The 27,954-nt window shown below is 41.4% G+C and overlaps 2 protein-coding genes across 2 annotated transcripts; both read left to right on the top strand.

Moving 5' to 3' along the window:
• Nucleotides 1–318: 318 nt before the first annotated feature.
• On the top strand, nt 319–10,768 carry LOC115153984 (heat shock 70 kDa protein 4). The gene is made up of 19 exons (XM_029699721.1): nt 319–648; nt 3,795–3,852; nt 3,953–4,093; nt 4,179–4,301; nt 4,502–4,601; nt 4,683–4,816; nt 4,906–5,150; nt 5,337–5,413; nt 5,545–5,696; nt 5,936–6,042; nt 6,150–6,283; nt 6,429–6,610; nt 7,351–7,443; nt 7,576–7,722; nt 8,132–8,257; nt 8,418–8,525; nt 8,602–8,721; nt 8,855–9,016; nt 9,840–10,768. Exons 1-19 carry the CDS (start codon nt 542–544, stop codon nt 10,047–10,049), a joined length of 2,526 nt encoding a protein of 841 aa, XP_029555581.1. The 5' UTR covers nt 319–541; the 3' UTR covers nt 10,050–10,768.
• Nucleotides 10,769–11,250: 482 nt separating this feature from the next.
• Nucleotides 11,251–26,963, top strand: LOC115153985 (E3 ubiquitin-protein ligase RNF14-like). The gene is made up of 8 exons (XM_029699722.1): nt 11,251–11,548; nt 19,611–19,769; nt 19,856–19,986; nt 20,079–20,603; nt 20,701–20,929; nt 21,085–21,257; nt 25,837–25,967; nt 26,143–26,963. The coding sequence occupies exons 2-8, from the start codon at nt 19,619–19,621 to the stop codon at nt 26,198–26,200; spliced, it is 1,398 nt and encodes a 465-aa protein (XP_029555582.1). The 5' UTR covers nt 11,251–11,548; nt 19,611–19,618; the 3' UTR covers nt 26,201–26,963.
• The last annotated feature ends 991 nt before the right edge of the window (nt 26,964–27,954 follow it).

Genomic DNA, 27,954 nt, shown 5'->3' with positions numbered 1-27,954 from the left:
TAGTTGAATAATTGAATAGTTCTCGATGGCTCTGGACCTTTCTATCAGAAAGATGTCGTTCTAAACCATGTGGAATTATTTTGATTTTATATAATATAATATATATACGCATTTTACATGCCAAGTTTGAGTTAGCAGCAGTTGAGATACTGCCATATGTGACTACTACATATCATTAGTTGGAGAAAATACAAAAAATTCCACATGGTTTAGAACGACATCTTTCTGATAGAAAGGTCCAGAGCCATCGAGAATTATTCAATTCTCGCGATATTGCATTGAGATTCCGCGTGAACTCACAAAACCACCTTGTAGTTATAGCAGATCTTGCTATCTACCGCCCGGTGTGCACAGCTATCAGATTACTCAGTACAGTGCTGCGGATTATGAATTGAAGTACACTTCTGATTTAACAATATCCACTGACTTTTGTACGTCTTTCAAAAAATTATTCAAACACGTTTCTGTTATTTTAAGGAGTTATTGACGTCAATATTTCATACAATAGTAGAATACAGGCAAGGTAACGTTAGCGTGGAAGATGTCAGTGGTGGGAATTGATGTGGGCTTTCAAAGCTGCTATGTTGCTGTAGCTCGAGCCGGAGGAATTGAGACCGTGGCTAACGAATACAGCGACCGAAGTACACCGTAAGTAAAATATTTTAAAACTAATTTCTCTAGTCTAGACTAACCATACACTTGAGACAAATACAATTGGTTTGTGAGAGTGGCCAGTTTCTGTTTTTGCGGCCTGGACAACTAGCTGCTAGCTAGTTAGTTAACGGTTGTGTGTACAGGGTACTGCACGTGAATTCAGCTGCATTACGTTAGTGAGCTAGCTAACGTTAAATCCATCTAATTTCTCCATCCCGCTTTTATCAGATGGACTTATTTCACATTGAACTAGTTAATGGTTGATATTAAACTAGCAGTTACTTATGAGTTCGCATGCTAACATAGTTAGCCAGTTAGCTAGCTCACCGTTTACTGTACTGGCTCACTTGCTATGACGACATCCGTCAGTCGCCGGTAGGAATATTCTAGCAATTTTGCAGTGCGTAAAACTGTGTGGTAAAGTACACCATCCAATGAGATTTTTTTTTAAAAACCTTTATTTAAAAAAAAGTATACCATATTATTAGTTTATAGCACAACTGGCCACTTAATTTACAGTACTGTCAGATTTAAGTCAATATTTCCATTAACTTGTTCCGGGATTTTTATTTTTTGTGGCGTTTTTTTTCGTCAACATTTATTAAGAAAGTTGACAGAAAATACATGCGATAACTGCCTAAAACGGTCATAAACCAGGTTCCATCAAACCTTCCTATGCAAGTAAAGTACATGTCGGATAAAACATGTAATGACCGGCCTGATGGGAACAACATTTTTCGTTAAACTTCCGGACGTCGACAAAACAAAACAAAATACGCTAGACAAGTTATCTTTTAGTGCCGATAAAAATTAATTATGCGAGAAATGACGGTGGAATTGCTTTTATGCGCAAATATTAACATAGCCATCATATCGAAGTACACTTGGAGTCACGCGATGACGTTTGTGGTCCTACCACTACTACTCGGGGAAAATATGCAGTTTATTAGGCTACAGATAAAACCAGTTACGATTCATTTCACAGGGTGGTGAAAGTGCAATATTCGATTCCCAAGTGGGACCAGTACAAAAAAAGTATGAAAAACGTATGCACTCACTGCTTGCTGTAAATCGCTCTGGATAAGAGTGTCTGCTAAGTGACTAAAATGTAAATGTATTAATGCGCCTTTCCAATAAATATCGAGGGTCTTATTCTGGTGACATGATAATCGATGATTGGTTGCCGTTTGATAAATAAAAATAATAACGCTCTTTTGTCTATAATGATAATCTCATAATGTAGCTAGAGTGCACGTGCCAATACCAGAGTGTGCACACTGGATATATAATCCAACATATTTTGTGAGAGAACCATCAGTAGAGTTGAAAATGTAACTTGTATTTTTTATTTGGTACATGGGAATTGAACCGCAAAGGGTGTTTTTATGTGCCCACGTCATCACGCACAGCCTTTTTTATTATTATTATTTAAGAAGTCAATTTGATGGAAAAATGCGCAAATTGTTGTTATGCGGATTTTAGAATATTCTAATGAAAATATGTCGCCAATTGGAACTTGAAAAACTCAGAAATATCTGACTTGCTAAATGGTTGTAGTTATACACGTGCCGCGTTCTATCAATTAGCAAATCGCACATTTCTGAGTTTCCTAGTTCCGACTAGTTTGTGAAAGCAGCATAAAACCAGGGGTAAGGTACGTTTCCATTGGGGGAAAAAACAAAAAACAGCTGAACGTCATGACGTCACACCTTGTCGACTTCTAGAGTCTTCTTCAGGCAGCATGGATGGAATGAAATAATTGATTGCATAACACCGGTGAAACTTGCATTCCTATAGATATGAAATAATTGGATGTTTAAACTTGCATCCAGTCAATCAGAAATGAAAGTCGAAGCAATTCAGGCACTTTTGAAAGTCAGGACAATCCTTGTCCAGCAAATGACATTATTTTTCTAGTTGAAAAAAATATACATTTTTCAAGCAGTTGGCATTTAGATATATATTTGAGAAATTCTATAAATTGAAAGATACAAATTTAAATGTCTTACAAAAATCTATACATCCTTCTTTAAAATTGTAACACAAAAACAGGAACACAGGGTTTTTACATTCAAAGACAAGAGTATCAATTGATTTCATTACCTTATTCTTACAGAGCATAGTATTCAATGTGGTAAAGTAATAAGTTAAATCTACCTTAAAAAATATTGAATAGGATGTTTTTTTATTCATTTTATGGATGTAATATTTAGCAAGAATCATAATCGAATTCATCACATACTTTTCGTTAGTGGAGGATCATGGACTATCAAAAAGAACATCACAAGCTTGCAGATGGATGTCGATACCCAATATTTTACCAAAGTCCAACATTGAAAAAACAAATTCTCAAGATTCTGTCCCAGATTGACATTTATATTTACAAATACTTGTTGGACAGGTAATATGAGTTACTTTAGTGTTTCCATCACTTTTAAAAGGGAAATATCACATTTATGTAAGTATTCAGATCCTTTACTCTGTACTTTGTTGAAGAATCTTTGGCAGTAATTACAGTCTTGAGTCTTCTTGGTTATGATGCTACATGCTTGGCACACCTGTATTTGGGGAGTTTCTCCTATTCTTCTCTGCAGATAGATCCTCTTAAGCGCTGTCAAGTTGGATGGGGAGCGTCGCTGCACAGCTATTTTCAGGTCTATCTAGAGATGTTCGATATCTAGAGACGTTCGATCGGGTTCAAGTTTTTTAACGTGCAAAATAAATTTAAGCAGCAGGGATCTTGATCCAGGAGGGGATTGATTGTCTCTGCTGTAATGCTAGAAAACCAAATGCATAGTTGGAGCCCTGAGCTGAAGATAATCTATTTGGCACATCTTCGATAGAAATCTTGTCATAACCTATAAGCAGTGGCGTAGTACGCACCTTTTTTTGTTGACAGTGTTGAAAATCATACTGTCTGTATTTCAAAATACCCTGATATACGGTAAACCGCCCAAGCTTAATGTAGGCTAAACAATTTAATGTGATGACATGCTAAGTTATAGATTACTTTACTTATCTCATCTCAGTCTCTAAATTTTACATAGGATAATTCACACTAAGATATGGAATGCCATAGAATCTAAAGCACCATGCACACAGGGAAGGATCTTATCAATTATCTTGTTCACCTTTTTCAGAGCATGTGTGTCCTTTGGACCACGGAATCGTTCAGTAGGAGCGGCAGCGAAAGGCCAGGTAAGCCTTGCTTTAAGACGTATCGTTAATACAAGTCATTTGTGAAAATAAAGTAGCATGTTATTTGACCGTGGCATTTGTTCTTTTTTCTTTTTGTAAGGTTGTAACAAATTGTAAGAACACTGTTCAAGGGTTCAAGCGATTCCATGGCAGGGCATTCTTAGACCCCTATGTCCAGTCAGCAAAATCTAGCTTGGTTTACGACCTGGCCCAGATGCCTTCTGGGATGACCGGCATCAAGGTAAATGATCAGAAGTGAAGATGCGACTGAACGGGGAGCTGGTTTGAGATATACATTTTTACTTCATTACTCAATTTTTTACTAGGTGATGTACATGGAGGAGGAGAAAGTCTTTAGCATTGAACAAGTCACTGCCATGCTGCTGACCAAACTGAAGGAGACTGCTGAGACGGCAATGAAGAAACCTGTGGCTGACTGTGTCATCTCTGTAAGCAGTTTTAGATCTATTTAGACAGGCGTAAAGATAGAGTATTCTTTTTTTGGTTAATTTACAAACTCTCATGCCTACAGCGATGCCTATGCCCTATAGAAAATATGCAGTTACAAGTGCGCGCACACACAGTTTAGGCAGTCAAGGCCTGTTTTTTTTTTTTGTCAACTGTCATAATTTCTCCTAATGTCCTCCAGGTCCCCAGCTTCTACACTGATGCAGAGAGGAGGTCTGTCATAGATGCAGCTCAGATTGCAGGGCTCAACTGCCTACGACTCATGAATGACACCACTGCAGGTAATGCCATTACCATGCCAACACTGAACAATGTTATCCCATGTAAATCTTGGTCTGAACCAATTTCTCTGTCTATTCCAGTTACACTGGCATATGGGATCTATAAACAGGATCTCCCTGCCCCTGAGGAAAAGCCAAGAAATGTGGTATTTGTAGATTTGGGCCACTCTGGTTATCAGGTCTCTGTCTGTGCATTCAACAAAGGAAAGCTCAAGGTACGTTTTTGATATGTTCAAAGACAACGTAACACAAAAAAAATAAAGATAGAATAAGGCATTAAGTACATTTTTTTGTTCTCTTTCAGATGCTAGCTTCTGCGTTTGATGCAGAATTGGGTGGCAAAGACTTTGACGAGGTGTTGGTGAACCATTTCTGTGAGGAGTTTCGCAAGAAGTACAAGCTGGATGTGAAGACCAAGCCCAGAGCCCTGGTTCGTCTCTACCAGGAGTGTGAGAAGCTCAAGAAGCTGATGAGCGCCAACTCCTCTGATCTGCCCCTCAACATCGAGTGCTTCATGAATGACATCGACGTGACTGGGAAACTCAACAGGTTAGTGGAGCATAAAACAAGTCCTCTCATTTATCTCGGTATGTCTACATGACACATTTGGCCATCCGCAGTGGAAAAGCCATGTGTCAGGAAGTGTTTTCATTCGGTGCATGTTTATCATCATGATGCAAGCAGCTGCATGTGTGTACGGTATCTATTAATATCCCATGACCACTGTTGTTCCAGAGGCCACTTTGAGGAGATGTGTGCAGGGCTTTTGGCCAAAGTGGAAGCTCCCCTGCACAGCGTCATGGAACAAGCCAGTGAGTAGCTGTAGTAATAGTAGCTGGAATATCCCTGAGCCACGTGCACATGCTCAGCCTGTTCATGTTCTTGCTAAGACCTGGATTGGCTGTTTAAATCTAACTACTAATATGTTTCATGCATTGTCCAGAGCTGAAGAAGGAAGACATCTACGCTGTGGAAATCGTGGGCGGTGCCTCCAGGATCCCTGCCGTCAAAGAAAGAGTCAGCAAATTCTTTGGAAAAGAGCTGAGCACGACATTAAACGCAGACGAGGCTGTCGCAAGAGGATGTGCACTGCAGGTATCATGTTATGACTCACTGTCCCCAATGATTTCTTCAGCAAATGGCTAAAAATGGCACGCCCATGTCTCACTCATGGAACTGGTCGGTATCGCTGTAGTTGTTGACCTGATGTTTACTGGCATAGCACAAACAATTAGCAGGTAATAACTTTTCCTGTTGACATACCATTAAGTACTTTATACAGTTTGTTAAACACTTAGCGAACATATTATAATGCAGGTGGTTTATCTCCTTAGTGTGCAATCCTGTCCCCTGCCTTCAAAGTCAGAGAGTTTTCCATCACGGATGTCGTCCACTATCCCATATCCTTGAAGTGGAACTCTGCTGCAGAGGAGGGGTTAAGGTAATGATATCTTCTTTACATTTGACATAGACTTATTTAACACTGATTGCACTGAACTCTGATAGGCAGTGACTTACGTCATCTTCTGGTCTACTCTCCTCCGTCAGTGATTGCGAGGTATTCCCAAGGAACCATGCAGCACCCTTCTCCAAAGTGTTGACATTCTACCGGAGAGAGCCCTTCTCCTTGGAGGCATACTACAACAACCCCAAAGAGCTGCCGTACCCGGACCCCACAATAGGTACCAGAACAAACAGTCCTGAAACTTTAAATGCCTCTAATAAGCTATAGGCTTGCACCTGTTCAGTTAATTTTGTACTTTTAATGGTTGTCTCTGAGGCCAGGTTACTGGTTGTCTTCTAATACTCCGCTTGTGAACTCGTCAGGTCAGTTCATGGTCCAGAAAGTGGTTCCCCAGGCAAATGGTGAGAGTTCAAAGGTCAAGGTAAAGGTCAGGGTGAATGTCCACGGGGTCTTCAGTGTGTCCAGTGCCTCTCTAGTAGAGCTCCTGAAACCTAATGAGGGAGAGGAGCCAATGGAGACAGACCCAGCCGGGAAGGAAGAGGAGGTTTGTGTGCACTGTTTTCGCACAGCGCTTACATAGGCTATGGCCTTTACCAGGCTTTCACCTCACCTTCGGTATAAAAGCCTGTGGAAGTTCCTGTCAGAAAGAGGCCAAAAGAAGGTGGAGGGTATCCAAGTTGTTTGCCCCTCCCGAACAATTAGAATAGGCACTTTCAAACAGGCAGCGATTGGAAGTCAAACGCCAATAATTTTCTTTGTTGCCCATGTGGGATCGTGTCATTTCAACCAAATTATAAATATCCATGGGGGAAAAATGTAGTATGCTCGCACCGTTAATTAGCTTATCTGGATAATTAGCACTTCTGCTGAGGAATGGAAGGGGTGGTTGTTTTTGAATAATCATCTACTCACAGCCAATCAGTCAGCAGCTGCTGGCAATCAGCGCTCCACTCATACCCACTTTTCTAATATGAACTTCCCCAGGCTCTGGAGAAGAACGTGAGGGAGGCCTGGAAGCCAAGGCTACATCGGCAATAATGCCTATACTCTTCCCACACCTAGTTTATTGGACAATGAATCAACCCAGACATATTCAGTAAAAGGGCTACTAATTAATCTGTCATGTCTCAACAAGTTAAACCTGCTTCAGAAAATATATTCTTGTATTTTCCTTTGCCTGCTTGTTTTTCTTGTGTTATCTTACCATCTTTGCATTGTGATGTCAAGCTAACGTTTGGTGTTAACGCCACATGAATGGAGAGCTAATAATGTTTGTCTCATCAGAGTAAGATGCAGACCGAACAAGATGACCAAAAAGCCAAAGGTGATGGACATAAAGACGATGCTGACAAGAAGTCAGAGACTGAGGAAATGGAGGTGACTGACTGACTACATATTTTCAACATTCTTAGGGGATGTTTTTTGTGTGTACGTATTCATGATAAAGGTATGGGACCAGTGCACATTTACCTAAAACGTAGTATATGTTTTTTTAAATTTTTATCTCAGACATCGGAGGATGGAAAACAGGAGAAGAATCACGCTCCATCGGCAAAGAAACCCAAAGTGAAAACGAAGACTGTCGAACTCCCAATCGAAAACAGCCTGCGCTGGCAACTAACCAATGACCTGGTCAATCTGTTCATGGAGAATGAGGTAATGTTGTAGGACACCATAACTAGTATCAACATGAATTAATTTTTTCCAGTATTATCTGATTGGCTTGGCATCACTGAGACTGGATATGTTTCTGACTTTTGTTCTCATTAGTTGAAAACCTGTCCTGTATTGTCTGTTTATTGTTTTACAAGTTACAAGCATAATTTTAACACAGAACACTGTATCATACCACTGTTGTACAGTATAAAGAATTTCTCAACCTTTTTGTCTGTAAAATTAGGTTTAATGGGTTGCTTAAGCATGTTCATCTGTGTCTCCTGAGAGTTGTGATAGGAAGGAAAGTAACACATTTGTTTTTATTTAAATGTTACTATTTAGCAGGTGCTCTTATCCAGAGCAACTTACAGTACTGAGTGCTACAAATTTCTATTTGTGTCCACCGCAGGGTAAAATGATTATGCAGGACAAGCTGGAGAAGGAGCGAAATGATGCCAAGAACAATGTAGAGGAGTACGTCTATGAGATGAGGGACAAACTGCACGGAGTGTTGGAGAAGTTTGTCAGTGAATCTGTGAGTATATTCCCTCAAGCTGGCTGAGTAGAAAAGCACTAGCTAACAGCAAGGCTAAGCCACATTTTATTTTGTATTAATCCCAGTGTATTATGTAACCTTTACATGTATAAAAACAAATGATGTGGAGTTACTACAAGTTTGTTTTTACTAAATGCAGGACCGAGACACCTTTGCATTAAGACTTGAAGACACAGAGAACTGGTTGTATGATGACGGCGAGGACCAACAGAAACAAGTGTACATCGACAAACTGGCTGAATTAAAGGTAACATTTCCAGTCAATTCCTGTCTCTGATTCTAGGATGTATTTTATGTGACTCAACCAAATGTCCCTTCTACAGAAACTTGGGCAGCCCATCCAGGAAAGATACATCGAGGCTGAGGAGAGACCAAAAGCATTCGATGAACTCGGAAGGCATATCCAACAGTACATGAAGATTGTAGAAGCTTACAAAACAAAGGTAACTTCTAAGATATTGTCATTGCATAGTTGTGCACATGTAGTTTTATCAACCTTGAGTCACTGGACATGTAATGATATATCTTAATGTCTCCCAGCATTGAAATGTTCCTTATGTCTGTCTTGACACCCAGGAGGAGCAGTATGAGCATTTGGATGAGTTGGAGATGTTGAAGGTGGATAAGCAGGTGAACGATGCCATGATTTGGATGAACAGCAAAATGAATGCGCAGAGCAAACAGAATCTTACCCAGGAGCCTGCCGTCAAAGTCCAGGAGATTCAGGCAAAAACAAAGGTTAGTGCAGACAATAGTTTTGTATAGTCTGTCAAGGACTCAGTTCTGCCTGGTCAGGTCACATGGTCGGGGACAACTCCAGGTCCTAATATGGCATATGGTCATCCAAAGTTCAGAATGTCCCAAAGCTCACTTTTTAAAGTTCATTATTCTGTCAACTCGTACCCAAATAATGTTGTGGACTCACCGTATGCTCCTATTTGTGGCCAAAGCATAAATTGAAGGGGGGAAAAAACACTTCAAAAAAGCCACCTCAAACATAGTTTCAAAAAGGTTTACTATTTCCTCATTGAGGATGATGTCATCCTGAGTAAGATTAGCTGGCCATCAGTGGTTTACTCATGTGAATATTTTTGACCGGTATACACCCCCATCCTTCTGTTGTTGGGGTATGCCCACACCATTCCAACACAAAGCTGCTTTTTAATATACTTAATGCTGCAATATCTTCATTTTTGGGGGCGAACCTGACCAAGTTCACACAGAAATGTTAGTTGTAGATCTGTCATTCTTATTGAAAGCAAGTCTAAGAAGTTGTAGATCAATTCTATGTGTGCTATTTCTATGCTTTTTGTTCATACATTTTCATGTTTGGATCTTTCGGTTTTATACACCAGCTTCAAACAGCTGAAAATACAATATTTGGAGATATTGAAAATATTTTTCACAGCGGTTTAGATGGTACAATGATGCTCTGCACTAGACATTGCATGTTTTGTCACAATTACCATGTTTTGGAAGGAAGACAATTTCACTAATATTGTAATTAATTATAGGTAATATTTCATAAAGTTAATTTAACATCCTCTTTCCATCTGTTTAGGAGCTTTACTCAGCTTGCAACCCTATCGTCTCAAAACCCAAGCCCAAAGTGGAGATCCCCAAGGATGAGAAGGAAGAACAGAATGGACCTATTAATGGACAGGAGGACACAGATGCCCAGCCAGGCAGCCCAGAGAAGGGTGCAGCAGGGAGCACAGTGGCTCCTGAATCTGCAGAGGGCAACAAGCTGCCTGAGATGGACATTGACTAACTGCTACAGCTGCCCCAGCCTTCTCTCCCCACCCGCCTTGCACCTCTCTGAGATCTTACTGATTATAGCCTCTCTTTTGATGACACAGTCAAACTATTCCTATAAATACTGTCAATCAGCCTTCTTGGCATGTTCCACTATTTTTTGCTGAATACAATGAATGCATATTCATCAAGCTGTTTGACATCAAATCTTGTGAGTGCCGCAGGATAGAAACTTGCTTTCTGTGTATTGCTTCAATGGCCATTTAGTAAGGAATGTTCTCAGCATCTCTTTAGCCTATTTCCACTGAGATTGAAATATTAAGAGGTCGTAAGCCGCGAAAAAGCAAGTACAGAAGTTTAGTGAAAAATGTTAACTTATGTTTGAATGGGAAGGGGGTTCAAGCTTGAAATGTATTATTATTCCCTGTTGGATAAATGTAGAGGACACCCTGATGGGGGAGAGATTGGATGGAATAAAGGTTAGTGTATTCAGAGATATGATGGAGGCACCAATTATCTGTCTACTATATGTTTAATTAGATTTGAGTTACTGTCATGCAATATTTCAATATAAGGCTGTCACATTTAAAGGCAATGATCTGTGGGTTGTTCTCTGGTATAGCCTTGTTTTGTTTTTCTACTCTGTACAATGGTGTGAATGAATGGTGAATACCAATTTGGTGCTGTTACCACTCACCAAAAGCAAAATAAATACATTTTGGTGTATGAGAATTATGTTCAAGTGCTTGAAAGGTTATTTGAAAATGCAATGAGGAACATGTTGAGAGAATACTCCACGGGACCTGGAGTGGAACACACTGAATTCCACGAAAGGAAAATGATTATACAAAGTTCTGGTTTGCTGTTAGTGTACTGTCAAATTCACAAAGGTGGAAAAAACAAAATACAATGTTTAGATGTTCTACTGCTTTGGTGCTTTTATCACAAGTTTACTATTGAGTCCACATTTTCAGTTTAGTGGCACCACTAATATACAAAGTAGATTTATTTTAATTCCGCCATATTACTACAAAAATCATTGTAAATAATGTTTTTGTTGTTGTCAGTAACTAGTTGTTTGACAAAGGCCTTGAATTGCAGGATCAAAAAAAGGGTTTCGAAAATATGACGTTTGGCCACTTGGGGTCATAATTGGCCCTTGAGTTAAGGCTGCACTCCACAACATGGTCACTCTGCACCGACATCCTGGGGGTCATGCAGCCGGTGGCACCTTGATTGGGGAAGACGGCTCACAGTAATGGCATAAATGGAAGGGTATCTAACACGTACATGGTGTCCATGTGTTTGATACCATTCATGCCACCCATTATCTGGCAGATCTAAGGACGCTCCAATATGCGTACCAACGAGTTTGTTTCCAGGTCGGAAATGTCCGATTTGTCTTGAACGCGGCATCATCTTCCAACGAGTTTCCAGTCGGGAGTTTCCGCGTTGTCTGGAACGCGACAGAAGTATGTCATCATCCAAAAGTCTTTAGTGGGGCTGGAATATAAGGTAAATAACACATAGTTACATTACCACGATCTAAGAAAATGCTTGTAATCTACTTATTTTAACCAGTGACTGATTACTCATGATAGCTACTATAGTTAACAAATGAAGATGTGTAGGCCAACGTTTCTAGCCTAACAAACGGTAGCTAGTTAGTTACCTACTAGTATGCTGTTAACATTAGTTATCTAATTTAGCTACTATTAATACGGCTGTCAAGGCAGTTAGCCCTTGCGATCGTGTTAGGGTCTAGGGTTGTTACAGAGCCACTCTAGAGCATAGATCTAGTTGAAGCCGTGTAGGTTGCTAGCTTCCATACTTGTTAGTCAGTTAACGTTTCTAGCTAGGTAACGTTAGATACGTTTTTACCCAAACTCAGTCCTGGGGTGCACGTTTTGGTTTTTGGCCGAGCACTACACATCGGATTCAAATAATCAAAGCGTGATGATTAGTTGTTCCTTTGAATCAGCTGTGTAGTAGGGCAAAAACCAAAACGTGCACCCCTTGGGTCCCAGGGACTGCTTTTGGGAAGCCCTGTGAGTTGATTCTCTTTAACAGGGGTGCTGGTTTTTGTTTTCTATAAAGTTACACTGGCTGTGATAGTTAGGTTTAGACTGGCAGCCCAATTCTGATTTTCTTTTCTCCCACTAATTGGTATCTTGACATCAGATCTTTTCACATCAGATCTTTTTGATCTGATTGGTCAAAACATCAATTATTGAGAAAAAAAGATCCTAATTGGGCTGCCTAACTATCACAGCAGACATGGGCCCCCCATGGAATGAGTTTGACACCCTTGTTAAAGAGAATCAACTAACACAGGGTTTCCCAAATCCAGTCCCGGGGACCCCAAGGGGTGCACATTTAGTTTTTTTCCCCCTAACACTACACAGCTGATTCATAGAAACAACTAATCATCAAGATTTCATTATTTGAATCGGCTGTGTAGTGCTAGGGGAAAAAACCAACATGTGCACACCTTGGGGTCCCCAGGACCGAGTTTGGGGAAAAGCTGATGTTATCCAGCTAGCTATCTAACAGAAATGTTAACGTTACCTCACTAACTAGTATGGAAGCTACACAGTTTCAACTAGAACTATGCTCATAAGTAGCTCTGTAAAACCCTAGGCCCTAACATGATCTCAAGGGCTATGTTGTCGGAGTCGGTACAGCCACCGGGTTTCTTCATGCGTCGCGCTGACAGAAATAAACATCTCTCTGGGAAGAAGAGCGGGGGTGTATGCTACATGATTAACGACTCATGGTGTAACCATAACAACATATCAAGTCCTTCTGTTCACCTGACCTAGAATTCCTTACAATTAAATGCCGACCATATTATCTCCCAAGAGAATTCTCGTCAGTTATCGTCACAGCTGTGTATAAACCCCCTCAAGCAGATACCATGACGGCCCTCAAGGAACTTCACTGGACTCTATGTAAACTGGAAACCACATATACTGAGGCTGCATTTATTGTAGTTGGGGATTTTAACAAAGCAAATTTGAGAACAAGGCTACCTAAATTCTATCAACATGTTGATTGCATGTCGACTCCATCTTGCTCCTACCGTCCTATAGGCAGAAACTCAAACAGAATGTACCCGTGACTAGAACCATTCAACATTGGTCTGACAAATTGAATCCACGCTTCAAGATTGTTTTGATCACGCGGACTGGGAAATGTTCCGGGCAGCCTCAGAGAATAACATCGATCTATACGGTGAGTGAGTTTATAAGGAAGTGCACTGGAGATGTTGTACCCACTGTGACTATTAAAACCTACCCTAACCAAAAACCATGGATGGACTGAAAGTGCGAACCATCACATTTAACCATGGGAAGAGGACTGGGAATATTGCTGAATATAAACTGTGTAGTTATTCCCTCCACAAGGAAATCAAACAAGCGAAATGTCTGTATAGGGACAAAGTGGAGTCGCAATTCAACGGCTCAGACACAACGTATGTGGCAGGGTCTACAGGCAATTACGGACTACAAAAAGAAAACCAGCCATGTCACGGATACTGACGTATTGCTTCCAGACAAACTAAACACTTTCTTTGCCAACTTTGAGGATAATGCAGTGCCACCGACACGGCCCGCTAACAAGGACTGCGGGCTCCTTCTCCGTGGCCAATGTGAGTAAGACCTTTTAAACGTGTTAACCCTCACAAGGCTGCTGGCCCAGACGGCATCCCTAGCCGCGTCCTTAGAGCATAAGCAGACCAGCTGGCTGGTGTGTTTACGGACATATTCAATCGCTCCCTATCCCAGTCTGTTCTCCCCACATGCTTCAAGATGGCCACCATTTTTCCTGTACCCAAGAAAGCAAAGATAACTAAATGACTATTGCCCCGTAGCTCTCACTTGTCATCATGAAGTCCTTTGAGAGACTAGTCAAGGATCATGTCACCTCTACTACCTGCCACTCTAGACCCACTGCCACCCTAGCCCCAACAGGTCCACAGATGCAATTGCCATCGCACTGCACACTGCCCTATCCCATCTGGACAAGAGGAATGCTGAGCTGTAGTCAATGTACAGCATTCTTACATAAGTATTCAACACCATAGTACCATCCAAGTTCATCATTAAGCTGGAGGCCCTGGGTCGCAACCTCGCCTTGTGCATTTGGGTCCTGGACTTTCTGATGGGCTGCCCCCAGTTGGTGAAGGTAGGAAACATCTCCACTTTGCTGACCCTCAACACTGGGGCCCCACAAGGGTGTGTGCTCAGCCCCCTCCTGTACTCTCTGTTCACCCATGACTGCGTGGCCATGCACGCCTCCAACTCAATCATCAAGTTTGCAGACGACACACCAGTAGTGGGCTTGATTACCAACAACGACGAGACGGCCTACAGTGAGGAGGTGAGGGCACTCGGAGTGTGGTGTCAGGAAAACAACCTCTCACTCAATGTCAACAAAACAGATGATCGTGGACTTCGGGAAACAGCAGAGGGAGCACCCCCCATCCACATCGACGGGACAGTAGTGGACAAGGTGGAACATTTATTTATTTTTTTTCTTCACTTTTTTTTAAAAAGTTTCTCGGCATACACATCACGGACAATCTGAAATGGTTCACTCTCAGACAGCGTGGTGAAGGCGCAACAGTGCCTCTTCAACCTCGGCAGGCTGAGTAAATTTGGCTTGTCACCTAAAACCCTGACGAACTCTTACAGATGCACAATTGAGAGCATCCTATCGGGCTGTATCGCTGCATGGTATGTCAACTGCACCACACACAACCGCAGGACTCTCCAGAGGGTGGTGCGGTCTGCCCAACGCATCACCGGGGGGAAATTACCTGACCTCCGTGACACCTACAGCACCCTATGTCACAGGAAGGCCAAAAAGATCAAGGACAACAACCACCCGAGCCACTGCCTGTTCTCACTGCTATCATCCAGAAGGCGAGGTCAGTACAGGTGCATCAAAGCTGGGACAGAGATTGAAAAATAGTTTCTATCTCAAGGCCATCAGACTGCTAAACATCAATCACTATCTCAGAGAGGCTGCTGCCTACGTAGACTCACTTGTCTCTTTAAACAATGCCACTTTAATGTTTACATATCTTACATATGAGATGAGTAGTGTATATACACTGTCTTATACCATCTATTGCATCTTGCCTATGCCGCTCGGCCATCGCTTATCCGTGTGTGTACATATTCTTATTCCATCCCTTTAGATTTGTATATTAGGTAGTTGATGGGAAATTGTTAGATATTTACTGCACTGTCAGAACTAGAAGCACAAGCATTTCGCTACACTCGCATTAACATCTGCTAACCATGTGTATGTGACCAATAACATTTAATATAACTTTAGCTGGCTAAGTGCCTTGACATGCATTGTTCTGATTTGCTGTTAGTATACTGTCAAATTCACAAAGGTGGTATAAACAAAATGCAATGTTTAGACGTTCTGCTTTAAATCTCAAATTGGCAAATCCCTTCTATGGCCAGTGGTGGTTTTGAGGAACAAATAGGCCACTTAATAGGCATTCTTTTTGGATCACCCCCTCAACTCTACATAAAACCGACAGGTGTGTGCAGAGGGTGAGCCCTCATCCCCACTAGCTGGGTTTCTTTTTTTCTCTGTTCCAACCACCATGACCTACGGACAGCTTCACCACAGTGCTATTCTGGATACACTCTGGTTAACCCTTAAAGTGCCCACATGTTTTTTTGCTGATTGCAAAGTGACTTTCTTTCAAGAAGTAGCACTATTTTATTAACCTTTAGTAACAATTAATTGGTTTAAAGTCCCCAAAATTAGCATATAAACGTAGCCTCTGACTGACAACCTGTTTCAGAAAAATGGCAATTAATGTGTGGCTGCAGCCTGATGTCCGAGTCATCCACAGGAGGTTGGTGGCATCATAATTGGGGAGGATGGGCTCGTGGTAATGGCTGGAGCGGCGTTGGTGGAATGGTATCAAACCCATTTGCTCCATTCCAACCATTATGATCCGACCTCCCCTCAGCAGCATTAAGGGACATCGGCAGCTGTGAGGGTTTATTCTCCAGGTCTTTAACCATTTTCCAGAACTTCTTGGGTTTAGACCCACACAGAGAGAACTGCTCCTTAAAGTAACTAACTTTGGCCTTCTAGATAGCCTGAGTGCACTTATTTCTCATTTGCCTGAACGAGAGCCAGTCAGCCTGAGTATGTATGTGCCGAGCCTTTCGCCAAATGCAATTCTTGAGGTGAAGTAACTCTACAAGATCATGGTCGAACCAGGGGCTGAACCGTTTAAAAAAAAAAAAAAAAAAAAAAAAATCTCATTCTCTTTATGGGGGCGTGTTTGTTGAAAATATTTTTAAAAAGAAGGTCCAAGCGTCTTCGACAGAGGGGATCAAGCTGATTCTATACCATTTTAGAGGCTTGCTCATTAAAGTTTTTTTTTAGCAAGCGTCTATGACAAATCAGAAATATTATTGTAATGTACGTTCTTTTTTTTCTTTTTTCTTCTTCTGGGCTTTCAAAATACCATCAAACTGAACACTATTTACTCAGTTCCAGGTTGGTTGGTGTCCTCAGGTCTCTGCTGTTTGTTTGCCAGAGCACCCTCCGTATAGCTTGGAAAAAGGAAACCTTGGCAAAAGTAATCTCTGGTTAATTTTGGTCAAAATTAGGTTGTAGGTTTGGAGTTTTGATCTGGAGGGTAGCATCCTGGATATGTACCTGCCGAAAAATCCAAGTTTATCAAACTCCAAATCTATCCTTTTGTAAAAAATATGTTAAAATGTGAAAGCTCACATGCAGCTGTCTCTCTCGGGGTGTTTTTGTAGGCGATAGTTCAGCACAATTCGTAATATCGTTCCAGAACATTTCCACAGTCTGAACCGTCAGACATATTTTGTTTATCCATGGACGACGGGACGCCCGTTAATTTTGAGCTCTAGCTATATACCTAGAGAGAACACATCGTTTGATCCTCTCTCTGAAACGATTTGATTGTTTCTCTCCCTTATTGTGTTGGCTCTAATAATGATTGGTAGGACTGAGGGGCAGTCATGATGCAAACAAGAAGTAAGCTATAAAATCAAGCTTTATTTATACAAAACATTTCATACGTGAAATGCAATTTGCATCACAGGAAAAAACGAATAAAAAAAAAGCGATATGAAAACAAAAGCTGAAATATTTACTTTCAACTCACTTGCCTTTCCGCTTTGGTCCAACAGAATCTGTCACATAGACACCAACACATTGAGACATTATTTTAGTGTAATAAAGAATAAGTAAACTTTTCTAATGAGAACCTTTTTAGGTCTCAACTACTCAAATTGTGTGCAGAGCAGACTACTAAACCAAGTATTAATTACATTTTTACATTTTAGTCATTTAGCAGACGCTCTTATCCAGAGTGACTTACAGTAGTGAATACATACATTTCATTTCATGCATTATTTTTATTTTTTTCTGTACTGGCCCCCCGTGGGAATCGAACCCACAACCCTGGCGTTGCACACACCATGCTCTACCAACTGAGCCACAGTTGGTAGAGCAATGAACATTGATTCTGGGAAAATGAATTCTCAGTTTGTCACTCGCAGCATTGGGGTACCACATACTGCTAGCAGCATTTTAGCCAAAGGTTGTTATACTAGCTGTCTAGTCTGTGTTTTTATAAATGTGCAATAAGCATGAAACACAATTAAATAAGGAATTGGCAACTCATTCTCATTCTAAGAAATAAGGTAGACCACTTGTTGAAATCATCTGCACAAAGTGGACAGGCTAACATGCTTTTCAAACAGTTGGAGACACAGAGGGGTGTGTTTTTATAACTATTCAACCTTGTTAGCTTGCAAATAGATCCAAGTTGGCTAAACTTGAAATCTAAAGATTAGCTGGCTAGTCACTTGGGCTTGAGAAATAGTTGAGACCTGTGTTCATTTTCTATAGCCTAATGCCTGCTACAAGAAGTTAGTAATTATTAGTGAATGTGCATTATGCATGGTTGTAGTTAAATTTGTAACACAAAATGCCATTTTCAGAGACATACTTGAAAGCCAGATTAGTGACTATTGCAAAAACAAAAAAAGCAGGTGAAATTTTTTTGATAAAATAATTAAATTATGATTGGGTCTTATGGTTGAGGAAGGCTTATATTTAGCCTCAGTATAACGTCACAAGCCCTGCATTCATTAGATTATTGCTGACTGTTGAAATGCAGTGTATTTGATCTTTTTTTAATAGTATAACTTATTTAGAAAAATATATATTGTGAATCGCCCATAAGTTTGAAACATATTTTATTTTTAGCCCATATCACCCAGCCCTAGTTGAAACCGCTTGTCAGAGAGGAAGATGTGATCTCTCAACTTTGTTGGCATGAGGGGGAGGGGCTTGGTGCGTGTAAGCCAAAGAGGCGCAGCGAGAGGTTTCACTCTTGCTAAAATCTGTCTAAAATAAGGCCAATGCATTTCTATGGGCTTTTTTTTTTACCTAAGCCTGCCTTCCTGCCTTTGGGACAACGACTCCCGTTGTTAGGGTGGAGATATGCATCTCGTCATTATATACAGATCTCGGGTGTAAATGGGAAGGTGCCCAAAGGAGCAAAGGAGTTTAGACCAAAAATACAACATGAGAACAAGCAGATATAAAAACAAAAAATAACAAAACCTTGATTCTTGCAATACAGGCATTTTGTAATATCGCGCAAAAACATACATTTGAATTAATTCAATATATCACCCAGCCCTAATTTATCAGGCCATCAATGGTTGAGAAGAACACTCTCATTAGTCTGACTAATAGTGAGGAAGTTAGAGCAAATAGAAACATTTCTATCATAATGGACCTGCAACTATGACTTTCTCCTCTGCTCTGCTGTTGTAATTTGTTTCCTCACTCATCCAAGGCGCTCTCCAATTTTTCAACTTTACTGGAGCTATGGTATCAATGGTTGCCCTTAATTTGCTATTAAAGTTATCAACTAAATCATCACAAGAGGAAGGCATAATAGGTGATGTCTGTAGCAACTTCAGAGATAGTGTTTCTTTATAATGCGTTCCGTATTACCCTGTGCTATGGGCACCAAGGTAGTAAAAAAGACAGTGGTAATCAGATAAAGCAACATCAACAATAGAAAGCCCCTTGGTAATAACCAGATCCAGAGTATGGCCGCGGTTATGGGTGAGCCCAGTAACATGTTGGATAAAGTCCATAGAGCTTTAAAGATGTATCAATTCAGTGGCCTTGGAGTCGGTCTCTTTGTCAACATGAATATTAAAGTTGCAGGCCTATCTGCCGCCTCATTGGCTAAAATGGTCCCACCTAATCTTGCCTCCTGACTGCCTTCCATTTTTGAAGACATTTCTTTTCATTGTTAGAGTGGCCACTACAGTATCAGGTCAATATAATGGATCATCTGTGGTTGACTGAAGAAATCACAGCACAGATTGATAGGTAAACTTCCTGCTTTGCTCCTATGGGTACACTCGCAATGGCTGCCAGTCCACCCATTATATCATCATTGACATGAATGGCGACGTTCTATTCATTCTTCTTTCTATGGTTTAGTCTTACTGTTGTTGTTGCCTCTCAGGAATGTGAATGTCAGAGGACCAGGCAGCGCAGGAGGATGAGCTGCTTGCTCTAGCGAGTATTTACGACGAAGAGGAGTTTCACCGAGCTGAATCGGCACAAGGCGGAGAAATACAACTATGCCTTGAACTTCCTCCTAATTTCAAGTTGATAGTCAAAGGTAAGGCTGTGTTTCCTTTCCACTGCATTAATACTACTTTTATTTTTATCAACATTAACCTGAAATTGAATGTTTCTTTCTGTCAGGAGACAAGCAGACAGAATATGACGTATCTTTCCTACCTCCTCTGGTGCTTAACTTTGAGCTTCCTGCCGACTACCCTTCCTGCTCATCTCCGGTCTATACACTAAGTTCCAAATGGCTGTCAAGGGACAAGGTGAGGCAGATGCATCAATGTAAGAAATCAAATAACATCTTTCAACAACATTCCCCTTGTCTTCCTGACCAACCCTTCTTTCTACCCCTCAGATGACTTCTCTGTGCAAGCGTCTGGATGAGCTGTGGGGAGAGAACCAGGGCTGTGTTGTCCTCTACAAATGGATCCAGTTCCTCAAGGAGGAGGCGTTTGTCTTCCTGGATGTCAAGTCTCCGCTAGAGGTTGTTACGGCAGGCAAGGCTCCGGTTGACACGAAGAGAAGCGAGGCTGGCGTGAAGCGGACGGGGAGTATAATCGGAGAGGAAGGCAAACTGGAGCCTCTGCTGGAGCTGGACCCCCGTGCTGTGCTGGTGGTGGACCCCCGTATTGATATCCTACCTCAGCTACTGGACTTTGACGAAGCTCACAGGCAGAAGGTGTTTGACGGCAAGGCGTTCTGCTGTAGCATCTGCTTCATGGAGAAGCTGGGCTCGAGCTGCCTGTGCTTCAAGGAATGCCAGCATGTGTACTGCAAGGCTTGCATGACGGAGTACTTCGAGATTCAGATCCGTGACGGCAACGTTCAGTGCCTTAACTGCCCCGAGCCCAAGTGCACCTCCTTGGCTACACCCTCACAGGTAACTTTTGACTCAACTCTTAAATGAGCTCTTATGACCATAATGAGCTCTTATGGTGCTCTTATGAGCACTGACTAATACACTGCCCCTTGTACAGGTCAAGCTCCTTGTCGGGGAGGAATTGTTTACTCGTTATGACCGTCTCCTGCTTCAGTCCAGCCTGGACCTGATGGCTGACGTGGTGTACTGCCCTCGCCAGTCATGCTGTCAGGCTGTGATGGTGGAGCAAGACACCACCATGGGCATCTGCCCTGCCTGTCAGTACGCCTTCTGCACCCTCTGCAAATGTGGATACCACGGCCTGTCCCACTGCAAGGTCTCAGCAGGTAAAGGAAATAATTGTACATTGTATTACATAGTCTATATTATATTACCTGACAATTTAATGAGTTATATGCCGTGCACTAAAGATGATCAATCTAAATGTAGGTTAGAATAATGGTTTTGGAATTAAGAAGGGCCTCTCTCTCCTGCCATGTAGATGAGCTGCGAGGCCTAAGGGATGAGTATACCTCTGCCAGTGCCGAGGGGAAGAAGTTCATGGAGCAGCGTTTTGGGAAGAGGGTTATCCAGCGTGCCGTGGAGGAGTCCTTCAGCAGCGACTGGCTCTATGAGAACTGTAAAGGCTGCCCGCGCTGTGGCACTAACATACAGGTATGTTGCGCTCTGCACAAGAAGACTATTATTTAGTTATGTTTTGTTGCTCCTACATGGGGTTGCGGTTAGAGCGTTCGGCCAGTAACCAAAATGTTTGAATCCCCGGTAAAACGCATTTGTTGATTTGCTATTGAGCAAGGCACTTAACCCCAATTTCTCACGGGTCGCCGTCAATAATGGTGATCCCATGCCATGACCCCTATCTGAGTGTCTCCAGGGGAGTTTGATATGCAAAAAATACATTTCCGTTTCACACCACACACTGTACAGGTTACACACTTGTACATGTGTGAAACAGGACATGTATAAACACCCTCTTTTTGACCGATCCCAGGGGTAAAAGTCCTGTCGTTGTGACAGATTTCCATCATATAGATTCTGAAGAGGCAGTTTTTGAGATCATTGTAGATGTCCAATAAAAATCTCTGCGTTCTTGGAGGTGACACAGCCTCATACAGACAGACGCGTGTCTGTTCTACGAAATATATTCCCAGATAAATGTATTCTCAAATATTAAATTTTCTCTGTTACGCTGTGTGCACTGAACTGACATGCATGATTGTTGACACTCTGATGTTCAGATGACAGGAAGGAAAGTTTGTAATACACAGCGCTCATCCCAGACCGTGGTGTCTAGCCTACTGTAGCTGCTGGCTAAGTCATTCAAAAACCTATACTTTATCACTCAGAATGGAACTTTCCAGTGCTTCCATTTTTGCCATATAATGTTAAAACAAAATCAGACAACCCCATAGTATAATAGTTTACCTATTTACTTAGTCGGCTTGTTGTCTTTTTATGCGAGATACATGCACCTCGAGAAGAATATTTATTCTGGCAAGCAGTCAATGTACTACAATTCTTAATGCAATCGCGGGAGAACACTTTTGAAAGCAGTTTTGGCCTTTTTAAAAAAGACGGGGTCCTAGTTTTCCATTGCTACCATGTTTATTTATCTTCTCCTTCAATTGCACGTTTGGCATTGTTTTACAACCGGAGTTTCCAGCAGCGTGGTTGAGGAGTTTCCAGCAGCGGGGTTGAGGAGTTTCCAGCAGCGGGGTTGAGGAGTTTCCAGCAGCGGGGTTGAGGAGTTTCCAGCAGCGGGGTTGAGGAGTTTCCAGCAGCGGGGTTGAGGAGTTTCCAGCAGCGTGGTTGAGGAGTTTCCAGCAGCGGGGTTGAGGAGTTTCCAGCAGCGGGGTTGAGGAGTTTCCAGCAGCGGGGTTGAGGAGTTTCCAGCAGCGGGGTTGAGGAGTTTCCAGTTTTTAGGCTCAGCTGCCCAACAGAGCTCTTTTGTAATAGAAACAAATATATACATCAGGATGTGTCCAATGGGGTAAATGCAGACTATGCCTGTATGTGATAAAGTGAAAATCTGAGGTCCTGACTGTGGGTTAGGGTCAGGTAGGCTACAGTCCAAGATGGCAGGAAGATATTTTTACACCGGGCGTGCAGGATCTGTTGTTGACTTTAGATATGTTTCTTATCATTTCCGACATTTTTATTAGGTTGTTTTTAGTAAACTTGTCTATAACTATATACATGCAGCTTAGAAAAATACTTTTAGGGACTTTGGTGTGTGTGTGTGTGTGTGTGTGTGTGTATGTATGTATGTATGTATGTAAATATATATATATCACACACACAGTTGTAGTCGGAAGTTTACATACACCTTAGCCAAATACATTTTAAACTCCGTTTTACACAATTCCTGACATTTAATCCTAGTAAAAATTCCATGTCTTAGGTCAGTTAAGATCACCACTTTATTTTAAGAATGTGAAATGTTAGAATAATAGTAGAGTGATTTATTTCATCTTTTATTTATTTCGTCACATTCCCAGTGGCCAGAAGTTTATACACTCAATTAGTATTTGGTAACATTGCTTTTAAATTGTTTAACCTGGGTCAAACATTTCAGGTAGCTTCCCACAATAAGTTGGGAAGTTTGGCCCAATCCTCCTGACAGAGCTGGTGTAACTGAGTCAGGTGTGTAGGCCTTCTTGCTCGCACACGGTTTTTCAGTTCTGCCCTCAGATTTTCTATAGGATTGAGGTCAGGGCTTTGTGAAGGCCACTCCAATACCTTGACTTTGTTGTCCTTAAGCCATTTTGCCACAACTTTGGAAGTATGCTTGGGGTCATTGTCTATTTGGAAGACCCATTTGCGACCAAGCTTTAACTTCCTGACTGATGTCTTGAGATGTTGCTTCAATATATCTACATCATTTTCTTTCTTCATGATGCCATCTATTTTGTGAAGTGCACCAGTCCCTCCTGCAGCAAAGCACCCCCACAACATGATGCTGCCACCCCCATGCTTCACGGTTGGGATGGTGTTCTTCGGCTTGCAAGTCTCCCCCTTTTTCCTCCAAACATAACGATGGTCATTATGGCCAAACGGTTCTATTTTTGTTTCATCAGACCAGAGGACATTTCTCCAAAAAGTACCATCTTTGTCCCCATGTGCAGTTGCAAACTGTAGTCTGCCTTTTTTATGGCGGTTTTGGAGCAGTGGCTTCTTCCTTGCTGAGCGGCCTTTCAGGTTATGTCGATATAGGACTCGTTTTACTGTGGCTATAGATACTTTTGTACCTGTTTCCTCCAGCATCTTCACAAGGTCTTTTGCTGTTGGTCTGGGATTGATTTGCACTTTTTGCAACAAAGTACGTTCATCTCTAGGAGACAGAACGTGTCTCCTTCCTGAGCGGTATGACGGCTGCGTGGTCCCATGGTGTTTATACTTGCGTAGTATTGTTTGTACAGATGAACGTGGTACCTTCAGGCTTTTGGAAATTGCTCCCAAGGATGAACCAGACTTGTGGAGGTTTTTTTTTTTTTTTTCTCCCCCCCTGAGGTCTTGGCTGATGTCTTTTGCTTTGCCCATGATGTCAAGCAAAGAGGCACGGAGTTTGAAGGTAGGCCTTGAAATACATCCACAGGTACACCTCCAATTGACTCAAATGATGTCAATTAGCCTATCAGAAGCTTCTAAAGCCATGACATCATTTTCTGGAATTTTCCAAGCTGTTTAAAGGCACAGTCAACTTAATGTATGTAAACTTCTGACCCACTGGAATTGTGAAACAATCTGTCTGTAAACAATTGTTGGGAAAATTACTTGTCATGCACAAAGTAGATGTCCTAACTGACTTGCCAAAACTATAGTTTGTTAACAAGAAATTTGTGGAGTGGTTGAAAAATGAGTTTTAATGACTCCAATCTAAGTGTACGTAAACTTCTGACTATCAGTTAAGATTTTCTGTGTAAAATTAGTTTGACCAGTTTAAGGAATTAGAAAGCTGTGTAAACGGCCCAACATGTTTCTGGTAAGATTTTAGTTCTGCTTGGTTTAGTTCTATTTTGTGGTTGAAATGCTATCTGTTTTTATAATGCTGATCTAGATGGCACCTCCTATAGGCCTAGCTAACTGCTCATTATCTCAAGATGCTGAAATAAATCAATATTTCTCCTCTCCTGTTCCCAAGTCAAAATGTTGCATACATTTGTATCATTTTACTACAATAAATACTTAATTCTGCAGGAGTTAGTATTAAGGCTATGTGAGCGGTTATAGACACACAGTCGGTGTCTAGATTTTAGTTTCCATTTAACCCTTCTGAACAGTAGTAGGCTACAGTTCCCTTGATGTTTGGAGTCCCCATCTTTGAATGTCGAATTTGTATAGCCCCTCACAACCATCATGTACTGTAACATCACCAGCACTGCTATCATCCTCTTTTACAACTTCACCAAATCTTTCCCAAACATTACTTTTATCGGCCCTCTTTATTTTCAACTCTGACATTTTCCTTTTTGCCTCCGTGCATCGACATTAACTTTTTCTGCCCGTTTCCAAAAGCATTTAGCGTGTAGGCTATTTGGTGCGCATACAGTTAGGCCTTAAAGTTTAGGCTTACGCACTATTGCCAGACAGCTGAAAATTATGTAAGAAAAAAATCAATGCAGCATATTCATATAAATTGAACAAGAATTATACACTTATGGATTTTTTTTTTAAGGTATTCTTTTCTCTTTATTAAACTCGCACCCCACCCACCCTTCATCCACACAATATTTCATGACCCTAAACCCGTCTGCCCCGTGGATATAACCATCATTTGGGCTACAGGTATTCATTCTTATTGCTAATGGCAGATTTCTTATTGCTAATAGCAGATTTGATAATATAGAATATGAATAAGCTATATGCATGGTCAAATAATTGTTATTGGGCCAATTTCTGGAAGTGGAATTTAGATTTTAGTCAGCATAATTTTATTTGAATTAATTTTGGAGTAGAATTTCACCAGAACTGAGCTTCTCAGTCCTTCAACATAAACATTTATCCCAAGGAGGACCACGGACCCCTTAAGCAAGGGGGCTCGAATCGGTACAAAATGATCATCTTTCCTTAACTATGATGGTCATGACTTTCTAACATGAGGGGGAGGTTAACTTGGCCCCAGATAATCGATCTGACAAGTTTCAGTCATGGGATTTTTTTGGGTTGTTTTAACCCCCATGATTCTATCTATAGGTTAATTTGATTGATAATCTTCTCTGGTTTCTCTGTGTAGAAGGTAGATGGCTGCAACAAGATGACTTGTACCTCGTGTAAACAGTACTTCTGCTGGCTGTGTCTGGGCCAGCTCACACATGTCAACCCCTACAGCCACTTCAATAACCCCTCCTCGCCTTGCTTCAACCAGTGAGTAGCTTCGTTGTTGTCTCCTTCCTTTTTTGGAAGGCTTCATTGATGTTTGGCTCTGTGTGGCCATTTTAGATGTACGATAAATCAGGATTATGCTCATAGAATGTTTATCTAACCTTTTTTATTGACTTCATAATTAGTAAAAATGACATTTTGCTTATGTGTTTTCTAGGTTGTTCCAGGGTGTGGATATTGATGAAGATGATGCCTTGAGTGATGAAGAGGACTGATGTGTGCAATACCTCAAATTGCAAACAAATGAAGCACACTATCTCACCCTCACTACCCAAACTGCATATGGATTTAGCCAACACCATTTCTCACCATCATTGATCAGGCATTTACTATGTCAAAATATATCAGTCATTTCTAATGGTTGACTGGCTAGCAGAGAGCGATTGCAAGCTGATAAGTCACATTACCAAGGCACATTACCTTACTCCATACAGAAGTCAAATACTCAGGGCCAGTATTTTTCTGAAAGCATGCTCGTGAAGAGGGGGTTCTAATGTGCTGGGTTACAGTTCTAATGCTCAGTTTAGATGATTTGAACAGATAATGTTGCCATGTTTTATCAATCTCAATTTTAAAAATTATTCTGGGGGTGAAATCTTACAATCAAGAACAGAGAACAACATTTTTGGATGTTTTTACTATTTATTTTGATCATGAGTTAAAATCTGTGGAAGAATGTGTGTACTCCCGGATACCATCCAAACCATGAGCTAACAACTTGAAGGGTAAATAAAGCATTGCCAAATGTGACATTCAGCCAATGGCCATCAAGGCATAATACTTAATGTTATGTTGCTGGAATAGGATTTTTTTGACACACTTTAAAAAAAAAATGTGTTCCTTTTTCACCAGAAGGTACACTTTATTTATCATGTAAAATTATTTGTTTGAATGGGACACACTGTTTAGTTAAATATTTTTTCAGTACAAAAAGATTAGTCCTTTTTCCTATGTTTCTCAATACATGTTTTATGGCGATTGGACTCCTCGTTTGTTTTGTATTAACAGTGAACGTGTGATTACAGCAAATCAACTTCCTGTCCATGGCCCGGTTTCCCAAAAGAGTTTCAAGGCTACATTAATCGTTAGAACCTTCGTAGGAGCATCCTTATATCTTCGAGCTGTTCCCCAAAACCATTGTTATTAACATTGTACTTAAACGCATGTAATCTCACACCTGCCTGACCATGCGTAGAACAACTAAGTTCATCTTTAGATGCTTTTTTGCCCTCTCGTGTCAGTTTATACACTTTATGCATAGAATTACATGGTTTATACATCTCTCTATGTCCGCCGAGAACTTCAGAACAAAGTTGACCACAAATACAACGTTCCCAATGTCTTTATCTATCAAACTTATTTATAAAGCCCTTTTTACATCAGCCGACGTTACAAAGTGCTGTACAGAAACCCAGCATAAAACCCCAAACAGCAAGCAATGCAGATGTAGAAGCAGTGGCTAGGAAAAACTCCCTAGAAAGGCCAGAACCTAGAGAGGAACCAGGCTCTGAGGGGTGGCCAGTCCTCTTCTGGCTGGGCCGGGTGGAGATTGAACATCTTGGCCATGTCCTGTTATAAACGTTCATAGATGACAAGCAGGGTCAAATAATAATAATCAGTGGTTGTCGAGGGTGCAACAGGTCAGCACCTCAGGAGTAAATGTCAGTTGGCTTTTCATAGCCAATCATTCAGAGTTAGACAGCAGGTGCGGTAGAGGGAGTCGAAACAGCAGGTCCGGGACAAGGTAGCACGTCCGGTGAACAGGACAGGGTTCCATAGCTGCAGGCAGAACAGTGGAAACTGGAGCAGCAGCACGACCAGGTGGACTGAGGACAGCAAGGAGTCATCGGGCCAGGTAGTTCTGATGCATGGTCCTAGGGCTCAGTTCCTGAGAGAGAAATAGAGGGCGCATACGGACACCGGTTAAAAAAGGAGAAATAATCCAGATATACAGACTAACCCTAGTCCC

Source organism: Salmo trutta, chromosome 19 (assembly GCF_901001165.1).
Source record: "Salmo trutta chromosome 19, fSalTru1.1, whole genome shotgun sequence".
NCBI classification, from domain to species: Eukaryota; Metazoa; Chordata; class Actinopteri; order Salmoniformes; family Salmonidae; genus Salmo; species Salmo trutta.
Note: the sequence above shows the minus strand (reverse complement) of the source record. Positions and strands in the feature narration are given on the sequence as shown.